Here is a 22,549-nt window from a genome sequence, read left to right on the forward strand (position 1 = left end):
ACCTAAGTGAATAATTGAATAGCTTCATGTTCACTTTGTTACCTGCATATTAAGCTTGCATCATTTGATAAAATCAAAGTTTGGTGTAATTTGTAAAATACTCAATGTTAATTAATGTTATAAGATTTTTAAGATTAGATATCACTATATAGAAGTACATATTTCAGACTGTTACAAGGGGACATAAATTTAAGGTGAAGGGTGGAAGGTATAGGAGGGATGTCAGGGGTAGGTTCTTTACCCAGAGAGTGGTGGGGGCATGGAATGCGCTGCCTGTGGGAGTGGCAGAGTCAGAATCATTGGTGACCTTTAAGCGGCAATTGGATAGGTACATGGATAGGTGCTAAAGCTAGGACAAATGTTTGGCACAACATCGTGGCCCGAAGGGCTTGTTCTGTGCTGTATTATTCTATGTTCTATATTTAATTTGAATCAAAATCTAGAGTTTTGGAATGTTTATAGCTGAAGAATACCATATAAATGCCATACACCTTTTAGAATGATTCATTTTAATTGTTCCAGAATTGTTGAAAAATGTGTTTATTTCAGTACCGTGCATTACTTATCACCAGACCCAATACAGATTGACTATGAACTAAAACAAATATTCTCAGGCACTGTATATGACTCACTGGCACAAGGAGCAATACAGCAAATCCCCTGTATTTGTATCAGCATCCTATAGCAGTGAATGAGACAAGTTAAGTACATTACAGGACTTCCCATAAGAAAGCAGATATGGCAATAGCTCCCTAGCATTAAATTACAATCACAAATTCTACTTTACAATTCAACTATATAAAATGATTTAACAGATCTCTAGTTCTTGTCATTATAAAAATGGAATCATAATTTCTATCTTGTTCACAACGGCTTGGAAGAATTATGTAAGAATTTTCAAAGCAATTTAGTTCAATAAAATAAAATGTTGTTCAATGTTGCTCTATAGTATATAACCAGGAACAAATTGGAGAAAAATATTATTGTCTATGAGAGATACCAAATGCACATTTAAAGAAAGAGTGCAATTGTTATCTTTGTGGAAGGAATGCAAACACCAGCATTTTTAAATCTAAATTATAAATTAATTTTACAGGGATTCTTAGGTAAGGTGGATCAGTAACAGTGTTGCTGCTTCATTCATGGACTTCAATCTCAGTTCTAAACATATTTGGAAATATTAGATGTTTTATATAAGATCTGATAAGGACAATATTTCAAAACAAATAAAATTATTTTTTAGGAAAAGTTGTTTGGGTACGGTAAATTTGAAAGGAAAAATGAAAATACTGGAAATAATCTGCTAGCCTGGTTGCATCAGTGAAGAAAGAGTTCGTGTTTCAGATCAACGACCTTACATACAATTTGAGGAAATTCTGATGAAGTGACAGTTATTTGAAACATCCACACTGTTTCTGTATTGATGCGGTCATAATGAGAAAGGTGTTTGCAGCATTTTCTGTTTATAAATGCAGAGCTGTCAATAAATTAGAAGATGGTCATTTGGTTGAGGTGAGATGTAAAATGTTTAATTAATAGTGTCCTGCATGAGACAGGATGCCACAAAATTGGTAGTTTACCTGAAAGATATTAAATGTTCTATGTTCCCCCATCCCATCTGAACCCCCAATTGATCCATTTATTTATTTCTGCCTTATTTACATATAGAACTGTCATAACCTAATGGTTTCAAAGCCCTAAAGATATCTGGAATGATTCCCATAGACTGGGCCTTGTTTGGACTGTCATAATCTCTGGGAATTTCTTCATCTGTACCAGGCGAAGGGCATGCTGTAGAGGCTGGGGTAACTTCCTCATTCTGCTATATTGTAGAATCCTATTGGTTATAATTTGTCCAAAGACTAAACCAACAAGATATGAATAGTTGCCAGTGCACTAATGATATTGGCCCAGTGCACTGGGACATGATAGCTAATGATATCCCATTAAATTAGCACTTCCATTCACTGATGTTGGTAAAGCGTGACTATAAAATAGGCTTTTCCACTTTTGTACAAATCACAATATAGAAAGAACTTTTGCCCCATCACTCCTGTTTTCTGATAGGTGATAGCTGAAAATATCTACTCTAATTCTTTTTTCTCATCTTTCTCATAAGCATTTATATTCTTTTTCAAATACATATACAATTTCACTATAAATAAAATTATGGCCTGGCTGCAGTTACCATTTCTGGTAAAATGTTCCTTGTCTGCATGACCCAGTGAAACATTTATTCTCATCTCCCCTTCATTCTTTGGAAAATGATCCTGGGATATGCCTTGAAATTGATTAATTATTAGTGTTAGAAAGATTTGGGGAGAGTTTTTCTGTTTCAGTGTGAATCTGACATCGGGCTGATTTCCAGTTTGTGAACCTAGATTTGGACAAAATAGAACATCCACAGCAATCTTCCTAGAGGAAGCCAGTTGTGAAGTTCTTCCAGGTGTGCACACAATTAAAGATGATAGAAGACATTCACTGCAACCACAGCTCCCAACGTGAAGGGTGGCTAGCAAACCTACGGTGAATGTTATGTGCTGCTGAGTAGAATGCAGAACAATATATCAGTGTTTGGAGGTGCCATTGTGATACTAGAACTAACAGTAATTTCTCATGCCCAGCACTAAACAATGGATTTGCTTACAAGTAATAAGTATTTGTCTGTGAATGTCCTGAAGATTGCCAATTTTACTCTTTCGAATAACAATACAAGTAGAACAAACCATGCTTCCATTGTATTAGAACATGGTTAAATAAATGTGGTGACAAAAAAAAATTAACACTATTTGTAGATCTTGAATAGTAATCTTCACTAATACAACAAGTTGTTTGTACTCTTTACAAGCTCATTATGTTCTACAATCCCCCAAAATCCCTTCAGAATGCTTACCATTTTGATTATTTTTTTCTCATAGTAGCCCTCCTTTGGTGCCTGTGATTGGGTTTGCCAATTTGTGCTGAACACGGGGGTCATTCTGTGCCTCATGCCTCATACTGAATTTAAATTGTCCCACTTTTGTTTTGGATTGGTTCCTGTTAGGTCCCAGAGGCGCACTGTGCTAATTCACTATGCCACCCATTTTCCTCTGTGTTAATAATTTTATGACTAACTTTAATATAAATGGTTCAGTGAAGAATAAAGTTTTTAATGAATAATTTTGTTGAATAACTCATAGTAAAGACTTTATATGCAAACAAAAGTACTGAGAAGGCGGAGGTAGATAGATTCCTGATAGGCAAGGGAATCAAAGGTCATTGGAATAGATGGAAATGTAGAATTCGGGACAAAAACCTGATCAACCATGACCTTATTGAATGGTGGAACAGATTTGAAGGACCAAATGGCCTACTTCTGGTTTGTATGTTCGTATAGTAATGCTTTGCTGAGTAGCAGAGACGGGGGTCAGTAACTTTAACACTGCAGGTTTTCAGAAGACACTAACACTGATGATTTTGTGATTCCACTGAAGTTTTTTTACTTTCCTTCCCTTTCGCTGTGGTCATTGCTGGTGATCTAAACTCTTGCTGCTTTGGCCAATAATTCTTGATTCTCATATTTCTTTCTCATTTTAAACTTCAATGTTCTGGACAGAATCACACCACTGTGCTGACAGAAGGGTCTGAGAGGTTCAGTTGCCCACTTATATCAGGATGGTATTGCTGTAAAATAAGAGAGAGAGAAAAGTTACTGCCATTATTCTACATTTACATTGAAGAATCAGTACATTCTCCATCCCAAACATCTGCTTGAATAAGCATGCCCTCACTCAAGGTGTTAACTGCACAATTATTATTCAATTTTGACAAATATATGTAGCGTTTGCCAAGAAATATTATACATGGATTTATTATTGGAAGTCAAGTGAAATATTACAATCGGAAAATGTTTGGATCTAATATGTAGCTGCCTCAAAGAAATTCCTCCTCATGGCTATCTTAAATAGGAAACCCTTTATTCTGACATTAGAAAGAGGAATCTTCCATTTCTGTCAGGTGTCTTGCTTGCTTGCTCAAAAGGTGGACTCTTCAGAGCAAGGCCTGTCTTATCTTCTTCTAGTCAGACAATTTAGAGGTCAGCGACAAACCTTCCTCTGAAATCAAGTTCCCAGTAGGGCAAGAAGACCTTTCCAACAAGAATTGCCTGCCAGTCAGAGGGTGGCAGCTCTTGCACCTGGGAGTGCCACTGCGAAAATCATGGCTGCTACGAAGAACAACCCAAATGAGAATCAAGAGATCAGATGAAGGTTGGATTCTGGAGTTTGATGGTATATGCAGAGGGGACGGGGGATCAGAAGTAAAGGCAGGAGGCTTGCGGTCACTGGTTACTTCTATACCCTTTGTCCAGTCCCTGCATTGTGAAGAAATTAGTACATAAGAGACTCTTACTGCCTGACCAACAGGCAACTCGTGCTGGTTTATCAGTCGGGTAGGCCACTCAATTGCATGGAGCTTAGATAACTGCAGCCCAGGCAGAAATTTTACACATCAGTGTCCAGACTGAATTACACTACCGTGCTGACAGACGAGTCTAAGAGATTCAGTTGTCCAGTTATGTCAGTAGGGCAATATTGCTGTAAAATAAGAGAGAGGTTAACACTTAAATTGTCCTTAAGTGGTCACTATTTGACTACCTAAGAGTCTTAATTTACAGCAAAGGCGGAAGGTCAAACAGAGAACGTCATGCTGAGAACTTGATTTGGGTGGAGGCAGGAACGCAAGATGGGGTTCTGGATATACTATCAACCTGCCAATTTTTGTTTTGTCTTCCTGCCTCAATGCCTAGAAGACTCCATCCTATATTCACTAGTTTTTGATTCTCCACAACAACAAAAAAATTCAAGGGGAAACGTAAAAGCATTACCCTTTTTGACATTTGATCTTTCAAGTCCAGTTTCAAGCAAGTCTATTTCTTGTCCTTTTTCTCCTTTAATCTCTTTCTATTCTTTATATGTTACCACTTTGTGTTTGTGCTCTATGTTTATTCTGTTTAGCCTATTTTTGGGTTGATGTTTGATATGAGGGAGGGAGTGTTCACAGTGTGGAATCTGTATCATGTACAAACAGTAACATACAGGGAAAAGAATAAGGAAAGAGAGACAGTAGAGTTCCAACAAAATTCATTGGATTGAGCAATAAAATGTTGATCTTAACAGGGCATTTGATCTGTCAGGGATGGAAATTATTTCAAACTACCTAAGGATCAAAAGTAATCCTAATTTATCTAAATATGCTCTGATAGTTTGCAAATTATGAATGCTGTTATGAAATAATAGTACATTCAAAACTCTTCCAAAACTTTTGGGTTGTCAACATTGATTCATGATTGGGAATGAAGTAAGGTCCATGGCAGTTTGTGTCATTGCTGGTGATAGAAACAGATGCAGCATATCAATGCATGTAGGAAACAAATGACTGGTAGAAAATTCCAACTTCTGATAGAATTGCTGACAATCTTGTTTAAAAGTCCCAAATTTTACACTCAAATTGAAGGATTCTATCGATGCAGTTTACAATCACAGCATTGCCAATGTTATTGCCGAACATATTGTTTAATGTTTTTGTGGTTTTGAAATAAGAACTAAGAAAGAACAATACAATGGTATTCTATCAGAAATACTGTGCAAGATCACAGTATTACACTCACAAAGAAATAATGGCTTTAAAGTTATCTTAAATTGCATTTTAGCACCTACATTTTAATAGTATGAGTTGAACCTCTGATCAACCTACATTTTGCCAAAACTCACTGTAACAGAAACCAGATAAGGCCATTATTATTTTCACTACTTCACAAAGTTAATCAGCTGAACTGTCAGATATTTTTGATTTCTGGACTTCACATAGTCAGCAGTTGTTGCCACCATACTGGAGAGCATGAAGATAGAACCATGACGATAGTCCTGAAACCTCAAAATCATTGGAAACAAAACTAAAGAATGGGACTCATCAAGGCCCGTCAAAGCCTCAAAGTTATACCCAGTGACATTTAATTCAGTTAATGGTTGTAGGGTCAGTCAAGTAAATATATTAGAAAGTAATACAGAAAGAACTTTCAAAATTAATTTGTTAATCAGTGGAATTTTCCAAATGAAATGTTTCCTTCTCAGACCCAAATGTTTATATATGCACTGCTTTTTAAACACGGAGGGGTAGCTAGTGCAAACAGAAATGATTGCTATCTTTATTCCAATAAGGCCAGCTGTACTTACTGTCAGGTGATGTTTGTTTCCATTTTAAAAACTCCATAAATATTTTTAAATGGCATGAATGAGGTAATGAATCCTTATATTAGGCTCATCCCCTCAATAATATTCCAATAAGGCCAGCTGTACTTACTGTCAGGTGATGATGGCAATGTTTGTTTCCATTTTAAAAACTCCATAAATATTTTTAAATGGCATGAATGAGGTAATGAATCCTTATATTAGGCTCATCCCCTCAATAAGGTGAACAACTTTGGATCACCTCATCCATATTGTTCACTGCCTTCATAGTGGTCCAGCTAGTATCAACTTCATACTTGCTGTTAGAACTAAGGTTTTTTGAATTTTTATTATTCCTAGTGTTTTAACAATAGTTTCATTTTATTATCATATTCATAGTAGGTAAATAATTGAGAGATCTGGAATTAAACTGAAGTATATTAATCTAAAACACAAATTACAATACAGTATCTATTACATCAAAATGTGTTTTATGATTCATTTCATTCATATCACTAGACAACCTGAGCTAATGTAAGGATTAGTTGTAGTTTTGCAGAAGTAAACACCCAAGGTTTTTCATGATGTGGGTGAAAATGGGAACAAGGATCTGTTTTGTCAATATCTTTTCATCAATTCAAACAAGGATTTCTAACGTTTACAATATCACCTGTGTACAAATGGCCATGTGAAGCTGCCATTTTCCAAGCAACTGTATTATATCCCATTTCACATTCAAAGAGAAAACAGAGTAACCAAGATACATTTTACTAATATGGATTTTATAATGCCTAGCCTGTTGGTCCTTGCAATAGTTCTAGAGAGACATACTGAGATGAAGTAGTAGTTCACAAAAGGTATGCATTCACTCTCATTGCTTGGGCAGTCTACCTTCTAATCTAAAGAAGGAGAAGAAGAAAGAAGCATCATTGTTCAGTCTGAAAGCATGGAGAAAGAGAAATGGTTTCTTGTCAGAACAACAAAATAAATCTACAGCATTCAAAGATTCTGCCTTCTTGAGGACTGCCAAGGTGGTTGGGTTTGAGAAATGACAGCTGGCAGGCAGAGTTTGCACAATGGAGCAGAAGACATGAGGGACACATGAGGTTAGCAATGCTGAAGTTTGTTGGAGATGAGATTGCTCAATTTATATCAAAGACTAGGAAGGCACATAAATCAGGCTGACAGACAAGACAGGTATTTTTGCATTTTATTTTATTCAGAAAGTAAAATGCTTCTTCAGTTTTAAAAAAAGTACATTGAATTTCTCCAAACAATATCTGAAAGGATAATGGCACAGTGTACAATTAAGGGGAATGGGAACGGAAAGTTTCTGATGCAGTTTTTCTGATGTCACATTTTCTGAATTAAAAAATACAAATGAAGTTTAAACACTTTGGAAACAAAATGATTTTAAACTATATTGATGAAATGATGAAAACGTCAAATAAAACAAAGGTCCCTCAGTAAGAAGGCAGCCAGAGGAAAATGAAAGAACACAACTTAGATCCCTGTGTTTGGAATTAAAAGTGCATGTTAAGCAATGGCAAACCTTTAAGAATGAGTACAATTGAAGAAGTACAACAGCTTAATCATTCAGGACTAGGATTGCCAACCCTCCAAGATTTCCCTGGTGTCTCCATCAATTAAACTTTCATCTTCAGGAAATGGCTAAAAGGAACACAGTACAAAAACAGTGAAATAAAACCTGAGGTTTAAAAATGCTTTCATAAGTTATATAAAAAAAAGGACATGGGGACAAAATGTTATTTGACTGATGGTCAAAACTCATTTGAATAATGAACAGGCTATCCATCTTTCGATTGGCATAGTGTTGTGCATCACAAAGATGGACTTGCTAGGTGACTAATTGCAAGGGTTTTGGTTTTGATTAGATTAGATTCCCTACAGTGTGGAAACAGGCCCTTCAGTCCCACAAGTCCACATCGACGCTCCGAAGAGTTAACTCACCCAGACCCATTTCCCTCTGAATGATGAGCAATTTAGCATGGCCAATTCACCTGACCTGCACATCTTTGGATTGTGGGAGGAAACCCACACAGACACAGGGAGAATGTGCAAACTCCACACAGACAGTCACCTAAGGCTGGAATCGAACCTGGGTCCCTGGTGCAGTGAGGCATTAGTGCTAACCACTGAGCCACCGTGCCACCCCTTGCAGTAGGATCTGATGAAGCCTCCAGGAATATGACCAATCAGAGTTGGCAACCCTATTTAGAATCATTGACACTGTTGCATAGTTGCTAGAAGGAGAGAGCATAGATTCATATGCATTGTTCACAGAGCAGTACATGAGAACTGTCTTTTATATTGTGTTTGGTAATAACTGACTCTTATTCAAGATTTGGAGATGCTGGTGTTGAACTAGGGTGTACAAAGTTAAAAATCACACAATACCAGGTTATAGTCCAACAGATGTATTTGGAAGCACTAGCTTTAAAAAAAAGTTTTAAAATATTTAATGCTAAAAATTTTTTTTTTAAATTTACTTTTAAAAGAAGTTTTGTGATTTACATATGAAAGAACTGAAACCAACATGGTCATTCTAAAAGATGAGAGACTTAACAACAATCCAGGTCTTTTTCAATATATAATTTCAGTTACATCACACTATAAACTTTTGCTATAAATTCTGTGTCTTACAATCTTATTCTCCACAACCACTTGATGAAGGAGCAGCGCTCCGAAAGCTAGTGCTTCCAAATAAACCTGTTGGACTATAACCTGATATTGTGTAATTTTTAACTTTGACTCTATTCAAGATGGCAAATAAACAAAGCAACGTCCAACCTTGAAATCTGCCCAGAAAAGGGGCTCAACAGCTCTGATAATGTAGTGCACTGGTGGGATTCTAATGATGAATTTTGGCATTAGAGTTTGAGTTTTTATTTGTGATTATAATTCAGGTACACTATGAACCAGGCAGCCTGATTCAATGCTCCCTGCCTTCCAGGCCCTGTAAACAAGCCCCATTTTGCTAATCTGTTCTGCTAGGAGTTCTTTAATTTATTTTACATAAGATTGTTTGGCTGTACTTTTCACACTGTTACGCAGTTTGCACAATAACATTCATGCATTCAATCGAAATGTCATAAATTTTCAGTTTTTCCAAATATCGTCATTGATCCAGAGTTTAAGGCGTTTTAATTTTTTTTTCCCAAAATCTATTTTATTAAAAGGGAAACAAAGCTTTAACCAAAAACTCAGTAACATAAACATTGTGAAAAAGAACACTACTGAATTACAATAGAACCAGAAAAATGTTGAAACTGCCATAATGATTTTGTGATGTTTTCATGTGCATGGACATCAATGCTGTGATATTTGGAAGTCAAATTTATCTTTTAATGAAAAACAGGAGAATGCCTATTTTCCTTGATAACAATGTAGATTACCAAAGTATACATTTTCAGTTACTGTGCAGTTCAAAGCTGTGCATTCTTGCAATTTTGTTGGTTTTTATTAATTATAGAAAAAAAACACTCATCATGCTGTTTTTCATTGCAGAAATTTCATTCTCAAATTACTTCTTAGTCCATCTTAATTACTTTGGATGAAGTCTAGATTGAACAGACCAGACCTATTCATTTACAGCTCAGTTTATTTTGTGGTGATGTGAGCAAATCAGTTTGGGTGTACTACAGGTCCAACACCTATTTGTGCTCTGTCTCAATAATGGTCTGGCTCACTTTAGTGAGAATCCTGTTTAGCAAGCTCAATTTGAGCACTGAAAGAAGCAATGGTTAGCATCTTCATCTTGTGTCTCCTCCCCAATCTCCTGCAAGATCACTTTGGAAAGGCAATATTTCTGAGTTTAACTGCAGCCAAAAACATAAATCCATCCTCCAAATCATCACAATACATATATGGAAAATAAATCCAAAGTAGGAGATGAAAAATGTCAAAATGAAAGTAAAGAAAGTTTGCAGTTGACAATGTGTGATTACTGTGTGATTGTGATGACCTTACAGCAAGAAGCCAAGATAAAGATGAATTTCAGTAAGAACTTGATAAAATTGGCCAAGAAAAAAATCTAAAAGGAAGAAAAAGTGTCTGCAGAGAGAAAAAAAAACATCATTACATCATCACAATTAACAAATGTATCAAAAAAGGTAATGTCAGTAATTTAATTTAGAAATTTCATCCTCATCATCACCATCATCAAAAAGCATTTGAAAGAACATGATTTTTGTAAATGACTCTTGTGAATGATAAAGAACATGGTTTGTTGGAACTGGGTAAAACATGATACTTGTACATGGCAGAAGACATGATGCTTAGGGAGGATGAAATATATGAATCTTGGGAATGAACCTAGAGTCTTGTGGTGGTTGTCAGATTTAACTGAAAGTTATTCTCATCATGAATGGATCAGCAATCAGCGTGGGGAATTTCCTTCAAAACAACAGGGCAACTAACAATGGCAATGAGAGCAAGAACAAGTGTCAGACATAAACATTCAAGGATGTTATCAACACTTCTGGAGTTCTCCCAAGTTCGCCTCCTTCCTTTGCCCAGTGTTAAAGATGTAATGCAGCTGTTTCACATGGGCATGTGGTGAGGTGGATATGTAATAGTACTGAATGAACTTTGGGCTAATGGACTCATGGCATGGTGAAAGGAGTCCCAATTCCTCTTACCGTGTCTTTGGAAGACCTACGTCTCTTGAAGCTGGAGGTCAGTGTTGAAGTGAGCGATCTAAAAGGTGCTTTCTTTTTAGGGTCAGGCTCTGCGCTACCACTTTTTCTATCCTAGAACAGATATATTTGATGTTATTGACTTTTTTCTGTTGGTAGTAGCTATTTATAATCTAGCTAACAACTTTTCTGGCAAGCAGAAATCAATAGATGTACACTATAGATATTTGGCTTGGCAAATATATGTGGTAACTTGGCCCAATAATGGCAGTTCCAATGAACTAGGAAAGGAAGTGATTAATCACTGAGAGGGTTCATATTGTCATCTGGCAAAGGAGGGTCTGTCAAGCAACATTAATGGTAGAATCAAAGCAAAAAAGTTCACCACAAGCGAGATTTGTGAAAGAGCAGTGAATCTAATGAATGTAGCTCAGATCTTGAAAATGAGAATGCATGAACCTTTGTGTATGTAGTGCACTTGTCACTAATACACTTGTGTTCTTTGTGATTTCTAAAGCAATTTTAAAAATAAAATAAAATCTAACAAAATTATTAGAACCAAAATGAATTCGAAACAAAATAAATACTATTTAAAACACTAAAAAGCACCATTATCATTAAATTGCATTTAATATTGTGTAATTTAATATTTTATAATTGTGTTCATTTTTAAAAATCCATGTCTTTGTGTTGGGAACAGCAGTGAGAGGTAAATTACTTTGAGGCAAAACAACCAGGTCCTTCCAATGCGTAACTGTCATTCCAAATTGATTCCTCCACTAGTGTCTTGAAGAATTGCCGTCCTTTTCAAAGAATGCAGAGGAATGCATTTGAGAATCGTAACTGAAAGAGCCAGTTGTAGGGCTTCACTTCATGTATTTAGACTGTGGTGTCAGCAGTCACTATTTCCTGTTTGTAGCTGGACTCTTCATTCACTTGGATCCTTTACTATTTGAAATATTGTTTCAATCAAAATAAAGACATTTATTTAGTATTTTCTAATCTTGAGCTTTGAAGTGTGGAGTCAAAGGTAGAAGAGTGCCAATGTAGACAATGTCTGCCAAGTTTGCAAACAAAACTTGAGTTCTTTTAAAATAATTTTCACATTCAAAAGACTCTGGCAGAGAGACATTTGCTAATAAACAGGCACATGGACTGATAGGACAGTCAAGACAGTTAAAAGACAGACACCAGAGCAAGGTGATTTGCATTGTACTGATCCAGTTCATGCAATGCAAAAGTTATACTGCTCAAGCTTCAGACAAATCAGCTTTCTATCATTATAGAGTCTCTGCAGGATTGAACTTAGCACTGAAACTGATTAGATTCCCTGCACATAAACAACCAGTATAAGGCTACATTTCTATTTTGTATTTGTTTCAATTACCAACTAAATAATGAACAAAATAACAATCTTCAAAAGTAACCTTTTTTAAAACCACTGCTCTTCACTCAAATTGTTTTTAATTTTCTTAATTGTTCTCAATTATGCCCTAGCAATGGTACTGAGGTAGGTTTACATGAGAAGAAAGTTACACAAACAGATATTCTCTTGGATATATAAGCAACATTCAACAATAAAGCTGTTCACCTTATTGTTAAGATTCAGAATGGTGAACTACAATAGCCAATGATGAAAATTATAGATTGCAAATTTAACAATGGATATGATCAGAGGAAATTTCTTTAATCACAATTTTAATGGAACTGTTAAACCACTTAATATATATAGATTAATTCCAATATTAAAGCAGCAAATAAGGAAATTTGATACAAAGGCATTTATTACTAATACCACACTAGGTAATTTAAACCTTTTTCTCATAAATGGATTACACCATCTAATCCACTGTGCAAAAACAATTTCCCTAGTGTTTTAACCAAAATGAAATATCTTACCCAAACCTAAGTTGTTAAATCCAATTTGACAGTACTCCATTGAAAAGAGGGGTCCTATTCAGCAAGATTAAAGATCTATTCCTTTAACCAATAGTCAGCAGAGATAGAACAAGATAACAACTTGAGGTTCCAGGGACATTGGCTTACAAACAGTTATTTTGCAATTTAATGGTAGTAGGTAGAGTTACTTTTAAATTGTGTCTCTTTCTACCTAGCACAAGGAACGCTGTTTATGGTTGTTGGAGGTCAATCACGTCAGTCCCAGACATCACTGCACATGCTCCTCAGGGTAGCAAGTTTCTAATCAACCTGTTCAGACATGTTGTTACATACCTCTAGAGCAGTGAAACAGAACCTGGGCCTCCTGGATCACAGGAAGGGGCACCACTACTATTCCACGAGATCCCCAATAACATCAGAGGAATTGTTTGCAGTAGGCTTTTCTTAATCAACCGGTTTATAAGAATGTAAGAACTAGGAGTAGGCCATCTGGCCTCTCGAGCCTGCTCCACCATTCAGTAAGATCATGACTGATCCATTTGTGCACTCACCTCCACTTACCTGCCTGCTCACCATAACCCTTAATTGCTTTACTGTTCAAAAATCTATCTTTGCCTTAAAACATTCAATGAGGTAGCCTCAACTGCTTGAGTCGGTAGGGAATACTACAGTTTCACAATTCTTTGGGTGAAGAAGTTTCTCCTCCACGCAATCCTAAATCTGCTACCTCTTATGTTGAGACTATGCCCCCTAGTTCTAGTTTCACCCTCCAGTGGAAATAACCTCCCTGCTTCCATTTTATCTGTATCCTTCATAATTTTGTATGTTTCTATAAGATCACACACCCCCGCCACCCCCATTCTTCTAAATTCCAATGAGTATAGCCCCAGTCTCAACTTCTCCTTATAAGCCAACCTTCTCAGCTCTGGAATCAACCCAGTACATTTCCTCTGCACCAATCCAGTGCCAGTACATCCTTTCTCAAGTAAGGAGATCAGAACTATACACAGTACACCAGGTGTGGTCTCACCAGCACCCTATAAAGCTGCAGTATAATCTCCCTGTGTTTAAACTCCATCCCTCTAGCAATGAAGGACAAAAAGTTAGTTCGCTGAGCTTGAAGGTTTGTTTTCAGACATTTTGTCACCATACTAGGTAACATCATCAGCCAGAGTCTCTGGTGAAGCACTGATGGTATGTCCCACCTCTGTTTATAGCGCTTGGTTTCTTAAAGTGCGTGATGTCATTTCCAGTTTTTTTTTCAAGGGAAGGTAGTTAGGATCTAAATAGATGTGTTTATTGATGGAGTTTTGGTTAGAATGCCATGTGTCTAAGAATTCTCATGCGTGTCTTTGTTTTGCCTGTTCTAGAATGTATGTGTTGTCCCGGTCAAAGTGGTGTCCTTCTTTGTCTATATGTGTGGAAACTAGTGAGAGTGAATCATGTCTTATGGTGGCCAGTTGATTTTTATGCATCCTGGTGGCAAGTTAATGATTTGGTGAGATTGGTAGGGGGTAGGCGACCCACTGTGCCCAGGTCTTGGGAGGAGCACTATAGACTCAGTCTTACTGGGTCGCCGCCATCTTGGATCCCCCGACCAGTTGATTTTTATGCATCCTGGTGGCAAGTTTCCTGCTAGTTTGTCTGATACAGTGTTTTTTTTACAGTTCTTGCATGGTACCTTGTAAACGACATTAGTTTTGCTGGTGGTATCTAATGGATCCTTTAGGTTCATTAGTCGCTGTTTAAGAGTGTTGGTAGGTTTGGGGGTTACCATGATGCCAAGTGTCTAAGTAGTCTGAAAGTCATTTCTGATATGTCTTTGATGTAAGGTAATGTGGCTATAGATTTTGATTGCGTTGTACCTGCTTGTTTGGGTTTGTTTCTGAGGAATCGGCAGATTGTGTTTATTGGGTACTCGTTTTTCTTGAAAACGTAGTATAAATATTTTTCTTCTGCTTTTTGTAGTTCTTGGGTGCTGCAGTGTGATGTAGCTTGTTGAAATAATGTCTTAATGCAGCTCCTTTTGTGGGTGTTGGGGTGATTGCTTCTGAAGTTAAGTAGTTGGTCCATGTGTGTTGTTATCCTGTAGACGCTGATTTGAAGCTCTCCATTAACTGTGTGCTCAACTGTCACGTCTAGGAATGGGAGTCTGTTGTTTTTCTCTTTTGTGAATTTTATATGTCTGTCAGGATAATGGGCGTTTCCTCTAATTTGTTACGTTTTGTGATGACAAAGGTGTCGTCTATGTAGCGGACCCAAGGTTTGGGTTGGATAGATGGGAGGGCAGCTTGTTCAAGTCTCTGCATTACTGCTTCCGCTATGAGACCTGATATTGGGTGATCCCATAGCTGTTCCATTGACTTGCTTGTCGGTTTTGTTATTGAATGTAAAGTGGGTGGTGAGGCACAGGTCCACCAGTTTGAGGATGTTGTCTTTGCTGATGCAGTTGGTGTTGTCTGGTATATGTAGTTCTAGTTTTCCTAGCTGTGATGCCAGTATTTTATTGGCCAGGTCGATGCTAATTGATGTGAAAAGGGCTGTAACATCAAAGGAGACCATTATTTTGTCCTCTTCTATCTTGGTGTCTTTAATGGTGTTTAGGAATTTTTGGGCAGAGTGAATGGAGTGGCGTGAATCTTCAATTAGGTGTTTCAGTTTTTGGTGGAGTTCTTTGGCCCATCTGTATGTTGGTGTAGCACGTAGGGAGACTACGGGTCTGAGGGGTGCACCAGGTTTGTGTATTTTTGGTAAACCATAGAAGCGTTGGGTGTTGGATCCATCTGGTTTCATGTTTTGGAAACCTGTCCTAGTTAATTCTCCTAATTTTTAAAGTCCTGTTGGAAAGGATGCAATACTGTTTAATAGCTGTGGGTCGGGTCTATTGCCACCTGATGGTAAATGTCAGTATCTGCAGGCAGTGCATTTGCCTTTTCAAGATAGTCAGATTTTTAAAAAATAACAGTCATGTGTCCCTTGTCTGCAGTTAGGATAACAATGTTTTTATCTTTTTAAAGTCTTTTTAAGGCTTTAATTTCTTGACCATTAAGCGTGTTTCCTTCCTTTTTCGACCTAATGTAGGTGCAATAGCTTGAGTTATGGTATGCTGTGTTTCTTCTGAAAGAAAGTCCTATTTACTCGCATATTTGTATTTGTAGCTTAATCGTCTGACTGGGAGTGATTTAAATTGACTATTTTGAAAGGACGAATGCACTGCCTGCAGATACGAACACTTACCATCAGGTGGCAATAGACCCGACCCACAGCTAATAAACAGAATCTCATCATTTCCAACAGGACTTTCAAAATCAGGAGAATTAAACATGTTTCAAAAACATGAAACCAGATGGATCCAACACCCAACACTTCAATGGTTTACCAAAAATACACAAACCTGGTGCCCCCCCTCAGACCCGTAGTCTCCCTATGTACTACACCAACATACAGATGAGCCAAAGAACTTCACCAAAAACTAAAACACCTAACTGAAGATTCACGCCACTTCATTCACTCCGCCCAAGAATTTCTGAACACCATCAAAGACACCAAGGTAGAAGAGGACAAAATAATGGTCTCCTTTGATGTTACAGCCCTTTACACATCAATTAGCATCGACCTGGCCAAAGAAATATTGGCATCACAGCTAGGAAAACCAGAACTACAAACACCAGACAGCACCAATTGCATCAGCAAAGACAACATCCTCAAACTCGTGGACCTGTGCCTCACCACCAACTTTACATTCAATAACAAAACCGACAAGCAAGTCAATGGAACAGCTATGGGATCACCCAATATCAGGTGTCATAGCGGAAGCAGTAATGCAGAGACTTGAACAAGCTGCCCTCCCATCTATCCAACCCAAACTTTGTCATTGCAAAACAGAACAAATTAGAGGAAACATACATCATTATCCTGACAGGCATAAAATTCACAAAAGAGAAAAACAACAGATTCCCATTCCTTGACGTGACAGGTGAACACACAGTTAGTGGAGAGCTTCAAACCAGCGTCTACAGAATAACAACACACACGGACCAACTACTTAATTTCAGAAGCAATCACCCCGATACCCACAAAAGGAGCTGCATTAAGACATTATTTCAACAAGCTGCATCACACTGTTGCACCTAAGCACTGTTGACAAAAAGCAGAAGAAAATATCTATACGTTTTCAAGAAAAACGAGTACCCGATAAACACAATCTGCCGATTCTTCAGAAACAAACCAAACAAGCAGATACAATGCAATCAAAAACTATAGCCACATTACCTTACATCAAAGATGTATCAGAAATGACTTCCAGACTACTTAGACCCATTGGCATCATGGTAATCCACAAACCTACCAACATTCTTAAACAGCGACTAATGAAACTAAAGGATCCATTAGATACCACCAGAAAAACTAATTTACAAGATACAATGCAAGAACTGTAAACAAAAAACACTACATCAGACAAACTAGCAGGAAACTTGCCACCAGGATGCATGAAAATCAACTGGCCACCAAAAGACATGACCCACTCTTACTAGTTTCCACACATATAGACAAAGAAGGACACCACTTTGACTGGGACAACACACACGTCCTAGGACAGGCAAAACAAAGACTTGCATGAGAATTCTGAGAAGCATGGCATTCTAACCAGAACTCCATCAATAAACACAACGACTTAGATCCTATCTACCTTCCCTCGAAAAAAAAACTGGAAATGACATCACGTACTTTAGGAAACCAAGACCTATAAATAGAGGAGGGACATACCACCAGCGCTTCACCATAGACTCTCAGTGATGATGTTACCTAGTATTGTGATGAAACATCTGATAACAAACCTTGAAGCTCAGCGAACTAACTTAGAGACATCATCATCCTGAGCTACAAATCCTCTCAAAAATCACTAATGAAAGACAATATTCCATTAGCCTTCTTAATTACCTGCTGCACCTGCAAACCAACTTTTTGTCTTTCAAGCGCAAGGACATCCAGGTTCCTTCGCACAGTAGCATGCTGCAATTTTTCACCATTTAAGAAATAGTCCATTTTGTTGTTATTCCCTCCAAAAAGGATGAGCTCACTTTTACCAACATTGTACTCCATCTGCCATATCCTTGCCCACTTACTTAACCTATCTATATCCCGCAGCCAACTTTCAGTGTCCTCTGCACACTTTGCTCTACCACTCATCTTAGTGGTATATGCGAACTTTGACACTTGGTCTCCAACTCCAAATCATCTATGTAAATTGTAAACAATTGTGGTCCCAACACTGATCCCTGAGGCACACCACTAGCCACTGATAGTCAACTAGAGAAACATTCATGTACTACCACTCTTTGCTTTCTGTTAGTTAACCAATCCTCTATCCATGCTAAAACATTATCCATAACGCTGCACATCTTTATCTTCTGCAGCAGCCTTTTGTGTGGCACCTTGTCGAATGTCTTCTGGAAATCTTTGGAGCATGTGAGACCAAAACCCAAACCTTCAAGCCCAGAGATAGGAACACTTAATGCTGCACAAGGGCTCTGTTCCTCAAGTTATATATTTTCCAATTAACCTGTTCAGAGCTGCTATTACACATCTCTTGAGTGAGTGGGTCTTGAACCCAGCCCTCCTGATCCTGAAGTAGGGACTCTACCATTGTGGAACAAGAGCCCCAAAAAAAGAATATCCAAGGGTTAACCATCTCCTGTACTTCATTAATGAGGTTAGAAGTGGTTATCACGGATGATTGCATACATTATTTACAACTCCTCAGTTGCAATGTGCGGCAAGACATGAGCAATGTCTAAGCTTGGCTTCCAAATGGCAAATAATATCCATTGCACACAAGTAACTGGTCATGACCAGCTCAAACGAGAACCTAACCATCTCCCTTTGATGGTCAATGGCATGATGATTGCTGAATTCCTTCATTATCAACATCCTGAGGATTACTATTGACCAGAAACTGGAAAGGGCCTACTTTTCTTCATGTTTCTAAAAGGGTGGCAAGGAAGGGGATACAATATTCAGGGGGTGCCCTCCTGCATCAGTGGCCCCTGAAGGTGGTAATGGACTTTCTTCCTAACTACCTGCTCACCAAACCCTATCCCCCATCATCCATTTCTTCTCCACTACTCCCCATCCAAGCTGACCAATCCCTCCTTCCATCAATACCCAACTTACTAGCCATGCAGTTCCACTGAAGCCCTTGCCTTGGGACTGTCTGTGTGCTTCCAGAGGATGTGTCTCAGCAGATGGGCAGAGATTGACCTCAGTCACATCATGCAACAGAACTGGAACCAAACCCCACTAGGGCCCCCACAGCATCACCATGCTTTTGAAGGAAAAAGTAACTTTCAATTCATACATCACAGGCTCATGCCAGACTGCAGGAGGTAATATTAGTAGTATTCATCAGTTTGCTGTCTATAAATGTGTCAAATGACAAATTTTCCTTTACATTTGTTACTCATCAGCTCTTGGATTTGTGTAGAACACTGGATTTCTCTCAGTGCAAGGTTTCACACACATGCGACCCTGTTTCTCCCCTCCACCCAGCCCATCTCCACTAACCACCCCACCCACATCCATTAACACCCCCAATCCACCCCATTAATACCCCCAGCCCACCCCACTAACACCCCCAATCCACCACCACTAACACTCCCCCAACTACCACCACTAACATTAACCTCCCACCCATGTATCCATTTCAGTTTTAAAGTTAACACTGCATTTAGAGTAATTACCATCTGCTCAAATGAGTTCTAAACTTCTGCCATCATCCCTTCAAATGTACTAAACCAACTTTCTTCTTGAAAGGATTGACCCTACATTTTAAATTTGGTTAGCCATAACCTACACTTACTTTCTTTCTCTCTAATCTGTTTTCTTAATAGCTTGAAAACCCTGATCAAATCATCTCTTAATGTTCCAAATTTAAGAAAATACAACCCCAGTTTGTGTAAGTTCACCTCATAAAGTTTCCTAATTTAACAAATGGAGCTGAAGTGTCATTCTGGTAAATCTATACTGTCCACCTTTCTTCTTCTTAAGCTCTCCCTGCAAAGGCAGCACCACAACCTCCACTACTGGTAGGGCAAGAACACACCCTGGCCAGAACAGGGATCAGACCCTGGGCAGTTAGTGTCATCAGTCTGATACACACTAGCCAACTGCCTCTCCCTGCTCACAAGTATTTTTTGCCTGGTGCTTGGGCAGTATGTTCAAGGCTGCAAGTTTCTTTCCATCATACAGCCGACTAGGATTTTCTCCCACTCCTACTGCCTGCCTGGGTGTTAGAAGGATTTGCAGGCTGATACTCAGCCCATTTGATCACATAATGAATGTGCCTTACTTGGTCCTGGAATGGGACTGGAACAATGAGCTTCTGGCTCAGAGGCAGGGATGCTCCCAATCCATGACAAGACTTTGTCACATTGTTCTCCCATTAAATCCATTATATCCTAAACTGTGGTGTCCAGAACCACTCAATATAACTCAAGAGCTTTGTAAAGCTGAGGTACCATTTGACTTTGTCATTCTTTTCTATATAGGGGCGCACGGTGGCTCAGTGGCTAGCACTGCTGCCTCACAGCACCAGAGTACCAGGTTCAATTCCAGCCTTGGGTGACTGTGTGGAGTTTGCACATTCTCCTCGTTTCCTCCAGGTGCTCCGGTTTCCTCCCACAGTCACGAAGATGTGCAGATCAGGTGAATTGGCCATGCTAAATTGCCCATAGTGTTGGGTGCATCATTCAGAGGGAAATGGGTCTGGGTGGGTTACTCTTTGGAGGGTCAGTGTGGATTGGTTGGGCCGAAGGGCCTGTTTCCACTGTAGGGAATCTAATCTAATCTGGTAAAGACATTTCAATGATCTGTGTGCTTGGACTCACCAAGTCTCTGTATCTTCACTGTTTCTCACAATTTAGCAAGTATCCTGTCCTATTAATTTTAGATCCAAAGTGGAGGATCTCACAATTAACCATTCTGAAATCTGCTTTGCCACAGTTTGCCCATTCACTTAACATTATCACAAAGATATTAATAGAATACGTTACCATCTATACATCTTACAATATCCCCTATCTTTGTGTCACCAGGGTTCACAATCCACCTGTTTTTGATCTAGCCTAGAGATGTGAGGGTGGCACTTGGGAGGTCATAGGTATCCCTTCTATATCTGGTTCAGGTGTCCTGCCTGGAATCCAGCACAAATGGATAGTGCCAATATACTGAGAACCACATTTAAGCCAAACATCTACTGAGAAATCATAGGTGTCTGGAACCTGCATGAACTGACCGACATATGTCTCTAGATTTGCTGTATTTTGCTGCACAATCCTATCAATCAGAAGGGTTACGCTGCAGAAGGAGGATGTGCTTTTGAGGGTGAAGTAAGGAATGGAAAAATAAAAGAAATATGAGGGAGAGGAGTGCTAGTTAGAGCAGCCAATTGTCAGAATTATACAACAACTAATTATTGGTGGCAGATTCTCTTGGCAAATCCTCCCCTCCCTTTAGTAGCCCAGCACCTCCTCAATTCTAACAATCTCTGAATCTCTTCTATCCCTACTATCTCAATGACAAAAATATGAAGACTAACATCAATCTAAGATGAATGTAAGAGTTTTATCTTCTCAGCAAGCACACTGTGGATTTAACATTTCCTTCTTTCAGTATTGAATCATAACCATCTTGATGTCATGTTTTAATGCCTGGTGTCTATCCTCAATGCCCTATTCCACTGCTGCAAAGACATTGTTTCCCTGTTGCTTATACCTGATTATTAGGGTTAAAAAAAAACATTTGAGCTTAGTGAGCCCACCTCAGGCTGCTGTATCATGGCATCAATTAGGACCACTCAGAGCCAGCTAGTTTTGCGGAACCAGTCAAGGAATGAAACCATCGGGTCAGAGAGTAGTAGGAATGCAGGCTTGCTGCCAAACTAAAATGAAAACTTTCATTAAATAGTGCTTTTCACAACCAACACAAAGCATTTTACAACTAATGAGGTATTTTTGAATTAGTCACTGTTATAGGAAACAGTTTGAGAAAGTTCAGTTTTAGTCTGTCCCTTAAAGAGCCATTACCACTATGATATGGCACTGCCTTTTCTCCATGTGACAACAGAATGAAAGAGTGGTGGTTTCTATTCACGCTGCCCAAACTTAAGCTCATGTTTCTGTTTATCGATTAAAACGGCTGACAAGATATTCACCTACAGAGCCAGGTAACAGCAGGATGAGCTACCAGCAAAACAGTAGGAATTCTCACCAGAGGCTTGACCATTTTGGGCCCATTATGTTTGACAATCAGAAACTGGATTGTGCTAAAATGCAGCGAGAAACATTTCCGCCACACAAATGACAAGTATGGGAAGATGGTAGCAGAATGGTAATGTCACTAGAATCATAGAGATGTACAGCATGGAAACAGACCCTTTGGTCCCACCTGCCAGCACCCAGCCCATATCCCTCCAAACCCTTCCTATTCATATACCCATCCAAATGCCTCTTAAATGTTGCAATTGTACCAGCCTCCACCACATCCTCTGGCAGCTCATTCCATACACGTACCACCCTCTGCGTAAAAAAGTTGCCCCTTAGGTCTCTTTTATATCTTTCCCCTCTCACCCTAAGCCTATGCCCTCTAGTTCTGGACTGCCCAACCCCAGGGAAAAGACTTTGCCTATTTACCCCATCCATGCCCCTCATTATTTTGTAAACCTCTATAAGGTCACCCTTCAGCCTCCGACACTCCAGGGAAAACAACCCCAGCCTGTTCAGCCTCTCC

The 22,549-nt window shown here is 38.7% G+C and overlaps 1 protein-coding gene across 1 annotated transcript in view; it reads right to left on the bottom strand.

Moving 5' to 3' along the window:
- Positions 1–494: 494 nt before the first annotated feature.
- The window catches only part of grin1a (glutamate receptor, ionotropic, N-methyl D-aspartate 1a), a 185,550-nt gene continuing 163,495 nt past the window's right edge, over positions 495–22,549 (bottom strand). Inside the window, exons 20-21 of the mRNA XM_043719686.1 lie at positions 10,868–10,978; positions 495–3,663 (exon numbers count right to left, since the gene is read on the bottom strand). Coding sequence (XP_043575621.1) covers positions 3,598–3,663; positions 10,868–10,978 — 177 coding nt within the window. The 3' untranslated portion in view covers positions 495–3,597. The remainder of the gene's footprint in view (positions 3,664–10,867; positions 10,979–22,549) is intronic.

Source organism: Chiloscyllium plagiosum, chromosome 30 (genome assembly GCF_004010195.1).
Source record: "Chiloscyllium plagiosum isolate BGI_BamShark_2017 chromosome 30, ASM401019v2, whole genome shotgun sequence".
Classification (NCBI taxonomy): domain Eukaryota; kingdom Metazoa; phylum Chordata; class Chondrichthyes; order Orectolobiformes; family Hemiscylliidae; genus Chiloscyllium; species Chiloscyllium plagiosum.